At 40.3% G+C, this 17,554-nt stretch overlaps 1 protein-coding gene across 3 annotated transcripts in view; it reads left to right on the top strand.

Annotated features, from left to right (window-relative positions):
• MYO1E (myosin IE) overlaps positions 1 to 17,554 on the top strand; it is an 88,859-nt gene that overhangs the window by 3,432 nt on the left and 67,873 nt on the right. The window contains exon 1 of one of the 3 annotated variants that reach the window (XM_032194775.1): positions 193 to 239. The exons of the other annotated variants lie outside the window; for them this stretch is intronic. Within the exon in view, the coding sequence (XP_032050666.1) occupies positions 231 to 239 (9 nt within the window). The 5' untranslated portion in view covers positions 193 to 230. Of the gene's footprint in view, positions 1 to 192; positions 240 to 17,554 lie in introns of those variants that run through there. 3 annotated transcript variants of the gene reach the window in all.

The following is a 17,554-nucleotide window of genomic DNA, read 5'->3' as shown; positions in this document are numbered from 1 at the left end:
ATTTTCAGGTAGTTTGATGTAGCAGAGAGCATGAAGGTGGTGACCCCCAGGGCAAACGTTCCTTCTCTTTCAGCCTCTGCCACTGCGCATTGCCCTCCTTGGGGCTGCTGGCAAGACTGCAGCTCTATGCAACTTAGCGATGTGCATGCACTTTTTTGCTGGTTTATTTTTAAGCCAGGTCAATATCTATATCCGGTTAACAGCGTGGTTTCGGGAGGAGTTCTGCAGTCATGGAATGGGTGAGCATTTTTGTGGCCGTACACTGCAGTATGACGTGGGAATGAGAAAGAATGGGGCAAAACTGTGTTAAAGCTGACAGCGTTAAGGATCATTGATGATGGTTGGGATTTTTATCTTGAAACGCGTTCCTTTTGTTTATTTTTTACTTTTTTATAATTTTTTAAATTCAGAAGCATAGAATGGCTTGGGTTGGAAGGGATCTTAAAGATCACCCGATTGTACCCCCCTGCTATGGGCAGGGACACCTCTCACCTGCCCAAAGCCCCATCCAGGCCTTGAGCACTGCCACAGTTGGGGCAGCCACAGCTTCTGCGTGCAGCCTGGGCCAGTGCCTCACCGCCCTCTGAGTGAAGAAGCCAGAGCTTCTGATGGTTTAGCTGCAACTTCAAAAATCTGTATTATGCTAAGCATAAAGTTGTCCCAGTTCGGTCATGGACTAGATCCTTAATATTTGGGAAACCTCCCAACAAAACTCAGCTGAAACTTTCTTGAAATGGCACATAAGATCAGGTGAACTTTCTGCAGCTTTTGCTTTTATGCTATGAATTTGAAATTATTTTCACTTGACTGTCACAGTGCAATTAGATAATTCATGCTGTTGCATTGGAGGGCCTACCAGAAGATATGTTACCTCGAGTTGCATGGAGAATCTGAATTGTGCTACAGAAATATATATTTTCTTTTAAGTCCTGTCATAATGTGTTTTAAGGTCTGATCTTAAACCTTGCACTTAAAAGTAGTTCTGTGGCTTTCAATGATGGATTATTCCCATGAGTACTGCCACCTGGCTCTGGCTTTCTCAAGGGTAAGATGTTGGACACTAATGAGATAACATAATACTGTTGGTAAGGCATAAACTGCTACCATGGTTATGTAAAACATCCCAACGGCAGCTGATCAGTGATCAGCTTGGCTTGCTGTTGTACGATCTGTTATACATTAATTTTACTGAAGTTTAGTACCAATTTGTTACCTGTTACCACTTTGTCACTGAGGAGAATGAAAAGGGAGGTCTTTTCTCCAAGAGAAAGCAGGTTCAACAGCATCTGGAGTATCTTTGAGCAGAAGATAGCAAAATCAAGCCAGGGTTTTCAATTTCACTCATGTCAAGCAAAAAAACATGTGTTCACATGTTGCCTTTAATCAGCTTTTCAATACAAGCATTTTGCTGTTGTGCTGCAGTCAGAATGTGCGTTCTCTGGGCATGTTTGGTGGCTTCCTGTTTCCACCTCTTCAACAAAGGTGGAAGGAGAACTGGTTGATTTTTTTTAAAGTTTTCTCTGTACAGAAGTTCAACATAACTTGATACGAGTAGAGGTCAGGTGTTTATAGCTCAATCCAGCAAGATGCTGGGGAGGTCTTGGTTACATGTAGTGCTCGTGAAAGTCTGCAGAAATGAAAATGACTCAATTACACTGCGTGGACTTGCTAGGCTTTAGGATTTGGTCCTAAAAGAGCTTGTGTGATGTTAACTGGGACCTTATACTGTCTTAAGCCACCTTCCTGTAAGAAATTCACAGGCAAGACACGGATGCTTAGAAGGGTGCTTTTCTGTCTGGTGCTGCAGACAGTAGCATAAGCTCAAACCTTGCTCTCTGCCAAAAGTGGAATAGTAGAGACAGTAACAGCATGTGCTTTGCATTATGACTAGAGGTGCATTCATGGAAAAATCTTCCAGCTATATGGTGTTCCTGTCTGGGAGATACATAAAATATAGTAACACAGTAGCGTGTTCAATAGCAAAACTGGTGATTCATACTTGGTGTGTTACATCGAGTGCATGCTTTTCTCTGCCTCTTTCTAGTCTAGACCTTTGGAGTGGTTTATGGATATACTGTGGATGTTAGAGCACTTTTCAGACAACATTAATGTAGGTGGAACATTGCCCAAATGCGGCTTTTGCAGCTGATTGAAAACTGAACGTGTAACTATATACGTACATACATCCTAAACATTTTCCTCATAAGTCTTTTACTTTCCAGAATTACTTTTTTTTTTTTTTTTTTCCTGTCCGTGCATAACTACCTTATAGTAAAGGAAATGGGGTGAGAACGCCGTTAGTACTTTGTAACTAAGCTCTTTACAGTCACTTTGTTTAACTTGAAGTATGAGGTAACTTGTCCTTGTCTTACTGCTTAGTCTTTAAACCTTGCTGCATAAGAGTGAGGGGAAAGGTGAAACAATCTTTTCAGAGCTGTTGTGACAGTTGGCCGGTGAAAGGTTGTCAAGCTGAACTCATCAGCTCCCAAAAGGTTCTTGGTAAAATCTTAGCAGTTACTTGAAACATTAAGTAGTTGCACATCTCTTCCGAGAATTTTCTCAGCTACTCTTGTGATGACTTTAAATATTTAATTTTCTTTCAGCAATACCAATTTGATTTCTTCCCAGCTTCTAGGAGTTAAAAGATGGTGTAAAAATGACATTGATTTAAAAGATCATGCATTGCCTTATCCAAGCCACAGCTCAGAACGAAGTTTTTTGTGTTTTTCTATTCCCAGTGTCAGCATAAGGAATCAGAAATGCCTGTGTGTTTAGGTTTGGCATTTAATACAGTATGCATGTATTACTAGTGTATATATAATGAACATGTAAATAAACATTTTTGGAGCTACAAAAGAATCCTTTATAGCAGTAAAACCTAATTAGTTTCAGTTGTTGCATCTGATGAGGAAGGGAATAGAAAGGTAAAAGGTAATCTTGCTTGCAAAGTTGCTGGTTCTTGTAGTTGCTTTGCCAAGGAGCTTGGGTAACCCTAGGCATGATGCTACTGTGGTTAATTTCAAGGGTTCTGACATAAACTGCTGTAGTTGTGCTGGTGAGATGAGCCTGTGACCTGGCTTACTGTGTCAGCTTATTAGTTGTCAGATTTTTTGCTTACCCCTTGGTTCTGGTTGCTGCCACAACACGTGGCTTATAAATGACAAATCTGCTTTTATTTTTTTTTGAACCTGGACTGTAGATCTAGATGGTGTGCTGCTACTTGGAAGTGTTAAAAGCTCTGCTAAAGGGGATTTTGTTCCTAATTAAAACGGTTGTTCTGGGAGTTAACAGCTCAGAACTAGAGGGAGAAAATCAAAGCAGCAGTTCTGAGAACTGTGAAGAGTGAGTATGTTTGTTTTACAAAACTAAGTATTTGAAAAATAGGCCAGTCCCTCTGCAAACAAAAATCATGGGCACAGGCTTTGACAAGAAAGCGATGGCTTGTGCTATTGTTAGCTTTCTGAATGAAGCTGCTTTGTACTATCTAATCAAAGTCTTATCTTGAATATATGCAACAGGGCTTTACATCAGCATGGAAGGCTAAAAACCCTGTGGGGAAAATCATGTAAAGTTTCTTAGACTTTTATCTGATGGATGTCAGTCACTTCCCCACTACCCTGATGTCAGAACAGCTTCTTGGCAGACCGATGCTAGTCACAAGCAAATAACCAGCATTGTTATTACCCCTGTGGAAGTGTCTTTTATTGCTTGGGAGTGGAGAAGTATTATAGATATGTGGGCTGCTCAGTCATTTCTGCAACCAAAAGGCTCTGTTAGCTGTTGTAGGTTGTTTGACTTCAATTGTTTTCACTACATGGGCATACAGGTATTTGTAAATATCTGAGAAACATGAGAGTAAACGAGAATTTTCTCCTTATCTTAAGATCTAAACCAAGTCTCTTTCACAGATGAGTTGTTCGGGCCTTGACCTCACCTAATCGTTGGGACCCTTGTGCAAGCTCCCCAGGCTCCTGGGGGCTGGGCTGTGAGGAGCTCTGTGCCTTCAGTCGTGCCTCCCCGCGCTCCTCAGCCCATCCTGCTCCCTTCTGCGTGTGCCCTGGGCTGCCGATGGCTGACCTGCCCAGGAAGTGCGGCTGTTGCTCACCTCCTGACTCACCCTCAGCTTCCAGCTCTCCTGTCCTCCACCTACTGACTTCCTCCCCTTCTCCTGCCCCCGACCTCTTCGAATACGCAAATACCCTTGGGGAGACCAGGTGTGCAGTCATGTCCTGGCAGGGCGGGGAATCCCTCCGCTCTGCTTCTCTAAGCTATTGCTACAGGTGGGAAGAGGTTTCTTACCTAGGGTAACGCATTTCTGCATGCTGAACCTCACCCGTATTATTAGCCCGTGTAACAAAATGCACCTCAGCCAGGTGTGTACCCAGCCAGGGAGTGACTGCTCCATGTACCACAGCAGCTACATCTGAGCTCAGGATTAATGGAAATAGCCTAGCAAGGGGGGTGGTCGAGTATCCATTTCCAAAGACAGAGGCATTTAATTGCCATTAAAACCATCAGTGGGTTGAGTTCGTCAACTGTCCGCTTGTTTAAAAGCTTTTACTTGAAACTGCAGTTGTGCTTTTGAGCAGAGCCAGGGGAGGGCTGACACGGTTGGTGCTGACAGTGGGTGTTGGGGGCTGGAGCAGGACTCAGGGGTTCCCAGCCTCGGCAGCAGTGCTGCTTGCTGGAAGGAGCACTTAAGAGGGACTGTGCTAGTCTGAGGAATTGCCTGCTGACATAATTAAACAAATTCAACAACTAAACGAACGTTAAAGCTAAGTACAGCAGTTAGCAGGTCTTCAGCGTGCTTCGTGCTTCTGGAAGTGTAGAAAGGACTGTGAAAGGGTGGGGACTCGGCTTTCTTGTCAGCTGGGTGATTCTTCAGCTGCCAGAAATGTCTCGGGTGAAAGCTGCTTCTGTCTGTCGGGGAGCAACGCAAAAGGTGACAGCACACCCCCCGGGGTGGGATGATAGCTATATATTTATTTAGCTGACTTCAGAAAAAAAAAAAAAAAAAAAAAAAAAAAGAACATAAATACTTTAAACAAAAACATGTGATTCTAAAAGCTACTTTGATGCTTTGTTCAGCAGTCTGAAGTCTAAATAAAGTTTTTTGGCACTCTTCAGACAGGGCTAGCAGCTTTGTAGTGACTGGCTGCACTTGTTCCTGAGCAGGAAGTGTGGGGATTTTTTTTCTTTGCCAGCTCAGAACCACTCACTGAATCACCTTCGTCAGCTGAGCCAGCTGAGCATGAGTCTGCAACCAGTTCTCTGTCAGCCTTGTCTAATTTAAGTGTTGAAGAAACGTTCAAGTCTGAACAGTGCAGCCTGATATCACTTATAAACTATGGCATCTACGCTCTGGCAAATGTTCTTAACGCTCAGGATTTTAAATCTTTCATGCTCATGTCTTATGAAATAACATGCTGCCAGATGTTTGATCCAGCACCTAGGACGGTCTCCTGTTTTCAATCTGACATTCCACTGCATTTGTGAGGCTTTACATTCTAGGCAGTTTACCATTTCTTGCTGTTATTTTTGTACTGATTTATATCTTCTCCTGTGCTTTGAGTTGTATATTACTAATAACATAAATACGGAAGATGGAAATTGGGGCTCTTTGTCAGTAATACATTTGAATTGCCAAGCAGTAGTCAAGAATTTCTCTTTTTATTTTTTTTTTCCTGTCTTGAAGGATACAAGTCTGTACAATGCTGAAGTGCTTCCAAATCTGCTTTTGCAGTTAACCCTTAACTATTTGTTACTCCTAATTCTAGAGAAACACGCTAATACAAAGTTTATTTTTATTTCTTATAACAAAAAATGCTACCAAGTCCATCAGGTTGCAATCCCTGTGCACTGATAGCTCTTCTGGTATGAAAGTACTCTGCGTGAGGTGGGTTGGTAGAAAGAGTCCAAGGATAAAAGGTTGTCCTATGTATTGTAAATATTTATGTGTATTTACATAATTCTTTTAATCGGTTTTTGAGCTGTTGTAATTCTCCAACATGCACTGAATGCCTTTTGATTGCTCAGTTTTTGGAATACTGATTGCAGATGTTTTGGTGATATGCTGATATACTTAACTTGCTAAGAGAAAGCAGTGTTCTTAAGCTGCATTGAAGGAGTACTCTTTTATTAAACCTAATCTTAATGGCCATTTCATGGTACTCAAAGACAAGTGCATGGTCAGAGTACTTGTGTTTTCTCTCAGTATGAGAAGAATTTTATTTGTCTGTTTGCCTGTTGTGAAAGAATCTGTTTTCCTATACAGCACCCCGATTGTATACCAGATATAGCTAAAGAAAGGGCAAATATGCAAATAAGTGCTTGAGGAGTCACCTTTCCAGTACAGGTATATTTAAATGGGCAGTTTCAAATTTGATGAGATTTGTTCTAGAAAGGATATAAAGCTACAAAGCGATGCGTTCTTGCTTTCTGAGCAGAGGTACTAGTGGTCTACACAGTCTGAATTATGAAATAGTTCTACACTATCTAATAATTGCAAAAATTAATGTTTAATTACCTCTATCTTTTTGGCACTTGTAAATTGCCTTCTAAATATGGATCAGGAGATCTGATGTTTTTTCCAGGAGCTAGTGATAGAACTAGATTGTCTAGGGAACAAACTAATTAATCACAGGACTCTATCAGGATTAGATTATTGTATCATTTTTTGTTCTGTAATCTTTGATTCTTGATACTACAGTTTTTATGGAAGTAAGTTATAGACTAGATGCAGTATTCTTGTCAAGAAACTTCTGATGTTTTCTGCTGTAATTTGAATTAAAATTTTGGATAGTGTGGAAACTGACGTATATGATTTTGTTACATATAGCTCCTATACTACAGACCATATAACATTCTGCTGCAACTGTTATGTAAACTTTTGTTCCTGAATTGCTTTAATTCATGTAAACAGATATTTGATTTTACCAGTTAGAAAGCAAAAGTAGTTCCGCTAAGTACAGAACTACTTCAGCTAGATTTCCACCCCTGCACCCTCTCAAAAACTAGGCCTTATGCACAGTCGTGTTTCTAGGACCTGATGCTGTTTTGTTGGTAGTTCCCAAAGCCTTTTTCAGTGCTTCCCCTCAACTTTAAATATACACTGGGAATTACTATATTGGTCAATAATTACTAGATTCAGCAAACCAAAGATTGCTACAAAACCATTCTGGTCTTTGCAGTGGAAAAGTCAAAATAACTTGTTAGGGTAGGGCAGTTTGGCTCCTGGCTGTTCTGTGTGATACCTGCACGACTCGAACAGGCTGCAGGAAGGTGACTTCTTGTAGCTGACGCCTGGGTGGGGAGGGGGAATCATGAGCCTGCTGCGATGTAGTAGTTCCTTAAACCTGCTGAGATGGTTGTGTCAGAAGTGCCAGAAATACATAAATTGGGTCAAAGTCTATCCTGAATGGCCTCTGTGTTGTTAGCCCTTCACTCGCTCTGCAATGGCCGTTGGCTCTGCGAGACATCTCGTCCCCCTTCCTGAGGTGCCAGAGAGCTCCGAATCACAGATGCTTAGAGCCTGCCTGCTCTAGCTGCAGCGGTAAGGGGTGGCATTAGTGCACAGTGTTTGCGTGAGGAGAAACTAGTGTTTTTTTCCAGCTAAGCAGCAGAACACAGTGGGCCCCTCGGGGTTCATATTTGATGGTCAGCATTAAGTTCTGCTTGCAGTGGTTGAAGGCGAAGTCCCTGTGGAAACGGCCTCAGGACACCGTAAGGATCCACGTCCTGTTCTGTTTGTGATCCTATTCATGGGAATGGAGTATCAGCAAATAGTCTTGACTCTTCAAGTTGTATTTGCAGTAACTTCCATAGACTGTGCTCTTTGTTGTGGGTTGTGTGGGTGTATTGTTTTTTAGGCCTGAATTAGGCTTGACATGGCTATGAAGAAGAGAAATGATCTGAAGTGTTGCTTGTGTCAAGTGGAGGTTCTGGTGTGACATTGCATATTTCTACGCAGGTCTCATTCAGGATTTAGCCTTTAACAATCAGAAACCTGACTTCCATGTAAAGCAGAGTTGTATGTGGAGGGAGGCAAGGTGACTTCATTGTAACAGAGGCCACTGCTTTTGCTTTTGGGCCACTCGTCTTCATTTTGGCATTGGGTTGCAACCACAGAGGTCAAGAAGTGATTGCTTTCAGATGAGAGGATAGGGATGGGTCTTCCTCGGAGCAAGTCCTACCTACCTACCCAAGTGAAAAAAAGACCTGACAGTGCTTGAGTATCCAATATGTGAAACTCAGGGTGTATGTTGAGTCCCTTGAAGTCAGATAACTGCTTCTAGGAATTAAAATGTTAGTCTGGTGTCTTAAACTGCTTGTAGATATGTCTGTAACTGTCACTCCTGTCTGACAGCACTGTGTAAGCACTTACATCTGTATGAAAAGAACTAGATCCAACGTACTGGAGAAAATTTGCCCAGTTTGGTATTTGCTTTAAATAGCAATTAAATCAGCATATATGATGCTTGTTAGATAATGAAACTAAAATGTGATACAATTGCAATAGTTATGGCTTTAAAAAAATGTACATACAATAACAAAGGTTTGTTGGCTCTAGCTTGACGCTGCTGTCAAACAGACAGGAACGTGCACCCAGAGCTCAGCACAGTCCTCGCTGGCATTGGTCTCAGGAAAACATTAGTTGAACAAAGTACTTGAACCTATTGCAAGTGCTTAAACGGTGCACAAGATTTCATGTAGATAGTACTACTGTTAACTAAACAGTTTTAATACTGAAAGAATATTTAGGTTACCAATTTGTAACGTCAGTTACCCAGCTGACTTTTCCAGAAGTCTTAGAGATATTCATGAGTACTACTCTTTAAAGCTTTTATAGTGGTAAATAGGCATTAAAAGCCCTGGAACTAGAAATCCTGAAATACCAGCACACCCAGTCCACAGAGACCCAATCTCAATTTGCAGAAAAAGTTCATGACCAACAGTGGTTTCTTCCTGCAGTTTACTTTGTGTTTTTATTCTTGGCTCATTCTAGGAACACTTGAGAGGAAATGAGCAGTGGGTGCTTATTGCCGTATTTGGTATCACTCTAGACAAAATGAATATCCTTCTTCCATTGAGAAACAGTGTTTCTGAAGAATCCAGCCCTCCAGTGACGTCCATGGGTTGATCGTAACAGGGTCACATCAGGCTTATTTTCATTGTAGCTGCATACGGGGCAGGGAGTTAGGGTGATGCTAAGCAGTCAGGTATCACCAGTAGAGTGAAGTGGATTAAGATGAATGTTTGCATCTTTTGCAACAGTAGAAGCTTGTGTTTACATAGTTACAAGCCCTTGTTCTACAAGGGAGTTTGTCTTAGTATTAGGCATTAATAGAGATATATTTAAAATTATGTTAAACAGAATTGGAATTAGTGGATGTGATAAAATACAGTGAAATAAATGTTCAGCTTTTAACTGCTGATGGTGGAAGAGGAAAGAATAAATAGAAGATAAATGTCAGCTACATCTCCTAACTTATTACTTGTTTTTGTTTTTTTTTTTTCTTGATGTGTACTCAGATGGGTTCATGTTATCTGCTGTGTTCCAAGTACAGATCTGGGGTTGGGGGGAACTCCAGTCCTAAACCTGGTTTCTTAATCAGGCACTAATTAAAAATAAAATAGAATGAAGCAAATACACTGTATTCCAGAAGAACATTTTCATCACTAGACACATACTCCCTGCTTCCTGCTGCTATCATGGGCTGCTTTACCTGCTCCCATGCAACTCATTAATAAAAATACAACTAATTCTGTGACAGCATACTTTGATTTTTAGTTTAGGAGTCCTGAGCTTGACCTGCTCTTGTTAAGTGTTGCAATCGGTACTTAGACTAACTAAAATTCAGCTGCATGCGTCAGACTAACCAAAATTAAACTGTTATGGATACATTCTTCAGAGAACTAAAAATGACCAGTTCTGGATAAGGAAGGAATGTCTGAAACCCACCCAGAAAAGCAGCACACAGTACAGAGCTCTCAAAATGAGCCCTGTCTCAGTGACATAGGATAAGTCTATAAACTTATCCTAACTGTTTGTCAGTCCTCAAAGTTTCTTTTGTGGAAAGGAATTTTAGCGCTGTTTATTCTGAAAACAATCTTAACTATGTGAAAGAACGCAAATGCTGAAGCAAGTATATTTGGGCAGTGTTGACAGTACAACTTGTACCGCTGGGTGTATAGGCAGATACCTCATAAACCTGCTTCAGTCACTAAGGATGTTCTGATGAATCTGGAGGTGGTAGCCTGTATGTGATAGAGAAGCATGTTACCACAATTAATGAATTAATCATAGATAGCTATTTAGTCTGACACACCTTGAGAGTGTTCACCTACTGAAACCTGGTTTTCTTTTGTTCAGATAATTTCTTAATGATACAGGCGGAGGCATTTTTGTACATGAGGTCATTAGGTAGCTTGACTCTTTCAGTCTTTTCTGTCCTTAGACCAGAATGCATTTAAAATTGAACAAGGAGTTAGCAGGCCTACCCTGCTACTATACAGGATGATGTCTGTGTAGCTCGAACACTGAAGTAGTGTGTAGTCTTTACTCACTGCTCTGGCTGAGTAACCCTTGTGCCTGGAGGTTAAATAACAGCAACAACTGCAGGCCGATACTACTGTTTTTTCCAGTTAGATCACACAAATTGTTATTGAAGAAAGAAGCTTATGATATTTTTCTGCATGGATTTAATTACCACTAGTCCTATTCATCAAAACATGTGTGAATGCTTTACTGCTTAGGTAGCTAATAGGCACTTAGTAAGCAACTGAAACTGTTGGCAGCTCTGATGCAGAATTCTTGCCTCTTTTGTTTTGAGGGTTTGTGAGCTTTCAGTAGCTGGAGTTCTCTGCCCACTAACTTCTCAGTTCTGTTATCCTCTTCATAGCCGCCTCCTTGACAGTACTTTGGCAGGCTTTTTCTTCTAGGATGTTTTTTTTACAAGCAAATACAAGGGTTGCCAGTCTCTGCCCGTACAGGGAAACAGGCAAAAACTGAATGGCTCCCCAAAGAAACATGAGGTTCCTCAAGCCCTGCAGAACACCTGTCAATAGCTGCTCTTCCTGGTGTCTATAAATCATTTTTTTTTCTGTGGCTAGAGTCCAGCCTGGGACTGTAAGGGACAAATCAAGTTGAACTGCTTATATCAGCTTCATTGCAACCTGCCTTTTGCAGTTTGTGCTGGATCCCTGATACTCAGGAACAGTTAAATAGCTGGTAATTTAGTGTGGTGGAAAAGACTTCAATTAAAAATACTAATGGTAACTTTCAACTCTTCCAGAATTCACTTACGAATTTGGAGAGCTTGTCTTCCTCACCTCTTCAAAATGTAGCCACAGAGTCAGGAACTGGGGTATTAACTCCCTCTTGTCAGGTAGCTATAAGGTCATGAGTTCTGCATTTGAAGTGGCCAATCATTTGGGAGGGAGGATATCCAGTTTGATTTCAAAATAATTTTCCATGAGGACCACAGTTAGATCTTAAAGTTAGAACTCAACTTATTTGTTCCACACACACCCCTCTCCAGGTCTTTGAAAATGTTTTGTCATTGTGCTCTGTACAGATGCAGGGTAGCAGGCTAACTATAAACCACTAGTCCCGGTGCTGTGCTCTCAAAGTGCAGGTGTACACACAGGAAAAGAAAAAACAAAGGGGAAGCCAATATCATCTGATTACCAAAACAAAAAAGCATCAATTCAGTAGCTAAAATTATGTTCAAGCTGGTAACAGGATATGGTGAACAATGAAGAATGTGTTGTGTTTTTTTTTTTTTTTTTTTTTAAGTTCTGTCACTAAATGTGTCCTTTTAGGGCTTGTTTTGCATTTAGTTTAGGCCAATAGAAATTTGTTGGGGGTGCAGGGCTGGAAATCTAGCTCACTTAAGTGAACCCATTTAACTTTCTTGGCATGATATCTTGATTGGAAGCTTAGTTGTTAATTTTTAATTGGGATTTTTGACAATTTGGGATTATACTCAAGACCTGAAATTGAGTAAAAGGCTTCTTTAGGTCAGTTGAGACACGTCTTAACAGGATATCAGAACTGGTAGGTGGGGGGGAGTACTTTCTATTTTCTATTGCAGCTGTAATAAAATATACAGTTTTTCGTAATTCCTGTTCCTGCCTTCCAGTCTAGTGTGATGATGTACAAGAACCTTACTGTGAAGTACCAGAGTTGCACTCACTGCTTCTCTGGATGTTGTTTTGTTCTGGTGCTGTGCTAATAATTACTAGGGAATATAGCTAGGGGACATATTCCTAATGGCTGCCACAGCCTCTGTGTTGTGGAGCTTTTAGGATCTTAAATAATCTGCAGCGCGTGAGAGGACTGGGGTCCTGTGCTGGCTCTGACAGCCAGTGTATCCAAACCACACTGCTTTCTGTCACGGGAGGTATGACTTGGTCTGCAGTAGTCTGAGTGGCAGACCCTCCCTTCTCAAATAAGAAAGGGAATAATGGGATTAAATGTAAGAGGGAATGGCAAAATGGTCTGGGCTAGAGAGATGGTGGGAGCCTAGTTTGATCCAGGTAAACTGTGTCCAGCCCCACTGTCAAGTTCTCCTCCTTCAGTGCCACCTTAACACTCTTTCCATCTGGTTATGAGCCTTCAGTGTTGCTGATGGAACTGGTTTAGTCTAACACCTGTAAATCTAACCTCATGTAGGAAACTTGTGCTTGTCCCCTCTCCTATTGATCAGCCTGAATGTGTGGTCGTAATGCTAATTCCGTGACTTCTCTGATTTGTCTTCCACAACTTTCCCTTTCACATCTTTTACTTCTAGCAAGCCTTTACACACATCTTCCTGTGTTCTGCTGCAAATCCCACAGGACATGTCCCACTTTATTATAGGCTTTGTGTGATTTTTGGATTTGTCTTAAATGTTATCTGTAATCGTGTATAATGCGATGTGTAAGTTACACCTTTACTAGGAGTTCCAAACAGGTTTAACCTTACTCAGTCAATAGTTCTTAAATGGTGTGTGCAAACACTGGAGCTTTTTTCTGTTTCCTTTTTAAAAGGTTTTTATATAGTGCATACTAAAGGAACACTTACAATAAAACACATGGTATAAAGGCAGTTTTATTTTGTACTTTGCAATAAAGTGGTGGAGATGAAAACGGATGTACAATTATATCCATTCACAAAGCTGGTTATATGAATAGGTCCTATTATTACTTCTGCCTTCATTCTGAAATGTCTTTACAATAGATTAAAATGAAAACTCTTACTTTGTCCTGTGCTAGCACTAAGTTGACAAAACACCACTGGTAAGATCTCTGATACAGGAATCTATGGAGTAGTTGATGTTAGATATTGCCTGTATGCCACAGACCACGCTTTTGTATTAACAGATGATATGGGAAAGCCTTCCATAATGCTAGCACAAAAAGGCTATTCCTGTACAACTTAAAATGCATGATGTCTTTTTGAAGCTGCTGGAAATGCAGTATCTAAAAGCAATACAACTACTTTAGGGCTGGACTCCAGAGCAAATAAATCTGTTCCTGCAAAATGTTCCACTGCACCTTGAATCACTGCAAATAATTTAAACCTCTCTAACAATCTGAAAGATCTTTTCCCCTTCAATGGCCCTTCTGTACCTCCAGTGGGCCATTTCTGACGCATCCATGACTAAATTACTGGTGTAGCTCTCTGTAGAATCCCGGGCTTCACCTGATGCTCTCCCATGCAAATGCTAGGTAAACCCAGCCTTGCTGAACATTACAAGATTTGACAGGAGCAAACTCCAAAGCAAGATAGCTGCAGGCTGCCTCCTGTACTTTTGTACTGTGAATTGGTGGAAATAAAATGATTCTGGCAGTCAGACGTTGCGGAAGGAGTATGCAGAAGCACATCTGTGTATCTAATGGTTTACTTCTTTAATCTCCAGATTTTAAGTAGTGCTTTCATTAATTGGATGAGGCATGCTTAGCTGCACAGCATACTTCATACTTAATATGAACAAACATGACATTTTGTTGGAGAAGGAAAAATGCAGAGGAGGGCTGTGTTGGTTAAAGATCATGTGCCTGATGTACAGCGTATGTTTCCTCTATTGCTTCATAGAGGGCACGGAGAACTGTGCATGTAAAGGAACCTTGCAGAAAGCAAGATTTCCTCAAGTGTTATACTTCAAATAGACCAAATCATGTAAAAGCATCAGCATGTGGGTGAGCATGTGAATCCCAAACCGATGTCACCAAATGATCACACTCAAAGCTTCAAATCCCAGTTTATTTGCTGGAACAGTTGATGTATTCCGTAACTTGTACCTTTACCTTTTCTATTACGTGCTTTAAGTCCTGCGACAGGATAGCGTGCTACCCTCAAGTGACATACGGCCCACTCCATCTGACCACATGCCTGTGTCCAGTAGTGTTAGCAGTAGTGGGAGATGGCAGAGTGGCTGTGAGCTGTGTGCTCTTGCCCAAATTCAATCCTAGTGTACAGGTACAGTAATATGAGGAGATATATGTATGGTGGTTAAAACCCAGCATTTCTTCATTAAATTAAAGTGAAATCAATAGACATCAGAAATGATAATGAGATTTAATAGTGCCATGCATGAAACACTTAATAGGGAGTTGTGAAGTGAGTTGTTCATCTACATAGGTCAGAACTTAACTAAATGAGGCATTCCAGTGCTCACAGGTTTTAGATACACATTACTGCATTTAAATGCAATATGACCTACAGAAGATTCATTTTATCATTTACAATACAACAGTCTAGAAATTATACTGAAGAACACTTTGTGCTAGCTTGTCTCTTTTTGTACTGAAAAATTTGAACAACAACAAAAGCATAGGTTTTCCTTAATTGTGAATATATTAACAATATAGTGAGTCTGAAATACTAAAAGCTATGTTCTTACAATAGTGAAAATAAAAAAAAAAAAATCAGATTTGTTCAGTTGCTGTAGTTACAGCCTTTATACCCTTGCTTATTAAAAAAAAAAAAAAAAAAAGTGTAGACACATAAAAGGTTTACCATGCAGGATATTTGAAGATCCAATTCTATGATCAACAAAATGACTTTCACTTTAGAGCGATAGACTAAATGGGATCTGTAACTTCAGTTTTTAGCTAGTTCTCTGAAATGTGCACACATGGCTGAAACCTTATGATTTGTGGATGAGGTCTTCCCTTTATTTTCCTTTGGAGCACTGCCTATAAGAATGGATAGGGTACTTCAGTATTGTCTTTACTTCCAGTCCTTCAAGGACAAACTTTCATAATTCACCTGAATATTTTTCTTGTAAGCAAGGTGAGGATAGTTTTCTTTAAGTTAAAAAAAAAAAAAAAAAAGACTAAGTAGCAAAATAGGTTGACAAGTTATTACAAATACCTGGATGTTTCATGGTTCTTTGTTCTTTTTTAATTATGTGTACATAATTAGAATAATTGTTTCTTCAATTGCCTCAATGAGCTTCAGTACTTTAGCTGTTGCATAATTTATGTTAAAGTTTGTTTACGTGCTGTTAATGACACCAGAAAGAACCTCAAGCAACTGTTTAAAAAAATAAATAAAATTACCACCTTCCTTTATTCACCTCTGGTTAATAACATTTAAATTCAAAATGTCTTGGCAAAATGTGCTTATGTGAAGACTAGGCACTATGCCTAGCCCTAACACTGTGTTATGAGGGCCCTCCAAATCTTACCCCCCTTTCAAAATTGTTTTTATTCAAAAAAAATACATTTTGTTTACAGTCTTCTTTTTTTTTTTTTTTTTTTTTTTTTTTTTTTAAGGGTTCTTTTCTTTATTTTCAGGGTTGTGTGGATGCTATCACCAAGTACAAGCAGCCTCACTCCAAAATGAGCTATGCTGGAGTGTTCTGTTAGTTTTGTTTATAGAGACTGAAGAGGGGTGTCCGTCTCTGTCCTTAGGAAACTGTCTGAGCACTGACTTCTTCAGACTGTGCTGAAGTGATGGTTAGCATAGTATCAAGGAATTGCTTGCTTTTTTTGTAAAATAGTTACCAAATCCAGTGTCTGACAGTGTTCATGAGGAAATGTTTGTGATTAGACAGAGGAAGAAAACACACTTGAAGTTACAGGGAACCCTTTGTTAGCAATCTCATAACCAGATTTTTTTCAAAGGAAGAAAACCAGATTTTTATGGATGTAGACTTGTAAACGTAGAAGCACATACTCCATCAGTGCCTTGGCATCTTCTCATGTGTTTTCAGACACCATAGGTCAATGCTCCAAAAGTTCATGGCGTTGAATTAAATTCTGGATTTTCGTAAGAATCTTACATAATAATATGATTGTGGAATTTAGGGGAAACACTGAATATGCAGTAGTAGAGAACAGGCAGGAGTTGTGGTCTGTAGTCAACTGCAGCGTCTTTGTTGCTCTATCTTAACTTCCTGAAGTAGCAGAAACACCAGTCTGTTGCTTAACCAGGGCTTGGAGCTGCCTGCTCACCTGAACCCTCCTCAAGAACCAGATGTGCTATGGACACACCTGCTTTGCAAACCAGAGGTCAGCTCAGGCACTCACAGAGAAAAAGGGTCAAAACCAGGCAACTGTGTAGTGGCAGAGTTAGAGGTTGTTCTCTGACAGTCTGAAGATGGAGTAAAGCTCTTCATGCATTCCAGTGACTGAAGCCCTGATAACGGATCTGCAGGTTTGGTATTATTCACAGACTAATAGAGCACGTTGAACCCTTAAAGTCAGCATCAGGGGGGGTCTGTAGAAAAGTGTCTATATTTCTTAAGAAGTTTCTTTTAGGTATGGTTTCTGGGATGCTCTCCAACATCTAGTATTCATTCTCCTTTGTTTCTCGGTTCAATTTGTGTCCTAGTGTTTCTATCTCAGGTGTGAGGAGTACAAAGAAACTAGTGTGGAAAGGAGAAATACAGTGGAAAGGTTTGTTAAAGTTCCTGATAGACCTGTGCAGAGTAAGTGGAAATCACTTATGTTTAATGGATACCTAGTAACCAAATAGCTCTCCCTGTCCATCTGCATGCCTTACTTGCATGATGATGGAGCACATGCACGGCTGAGGTATATGTGGCAGAATGCACTCTTACTACTACAGCTACTGGTGTTGTATTTGGGTCAAATTCTTAGCACACCACTTTAAAAGGTATTTGTTTTCAGCAAGGTAGAGTCAAAGGCAGCATTTATGTCACAGCTGAAAGACCTAAGCCAGTCCTCTGGTCCTTGTGGGGTCAGGAGGAATATATTGTTTAGCAAGCTGGCACACAAACTTAGATCAAATCTACCTTAGTACTTGGTTTTTAAGCAAGAACTTTATTTTAAAAGGCCACAAATCTTGACTTAAATACTTAATGTAGAAAAAACATAAAGCTTTCTTTAAAAGGCTTCAACAGAATGTAATGAATAGAGACATCTAAAAAGCTGAAAGCAAATAAAAAGGATATTGGTAACCTGAGCATTTATCTCATGTCTAGGTTGTGTGAAGGTTGGGGGGAGGGAAGAGTACTCATCTAACAGCTGTCTCTTGTGAATGAATGCTGAACTTAGATGGAAAGTCAATATTACAACTAGACTTTTGCTGCTGAGTACT

The sequence above is a fragment of the Aythya fuligula genome, chromosome 11 (assembly GCF_009819795.1).
Source record: "Aythya fuligula isolate bAytFul2 chromosome 11, bAytFul2.pri, whole genome shotgun sequence".
Taxonomy (NCBI): Eukaryota; Metazoa; Chordata; class Aves; order Anseriformes; family Anatidae; genus Aythya; species Aythya fuligula.
Note: the sequence above shows the minus strand (reverse complement) of the source record. Positions and strands in the feature narration are given on the sequence as shown.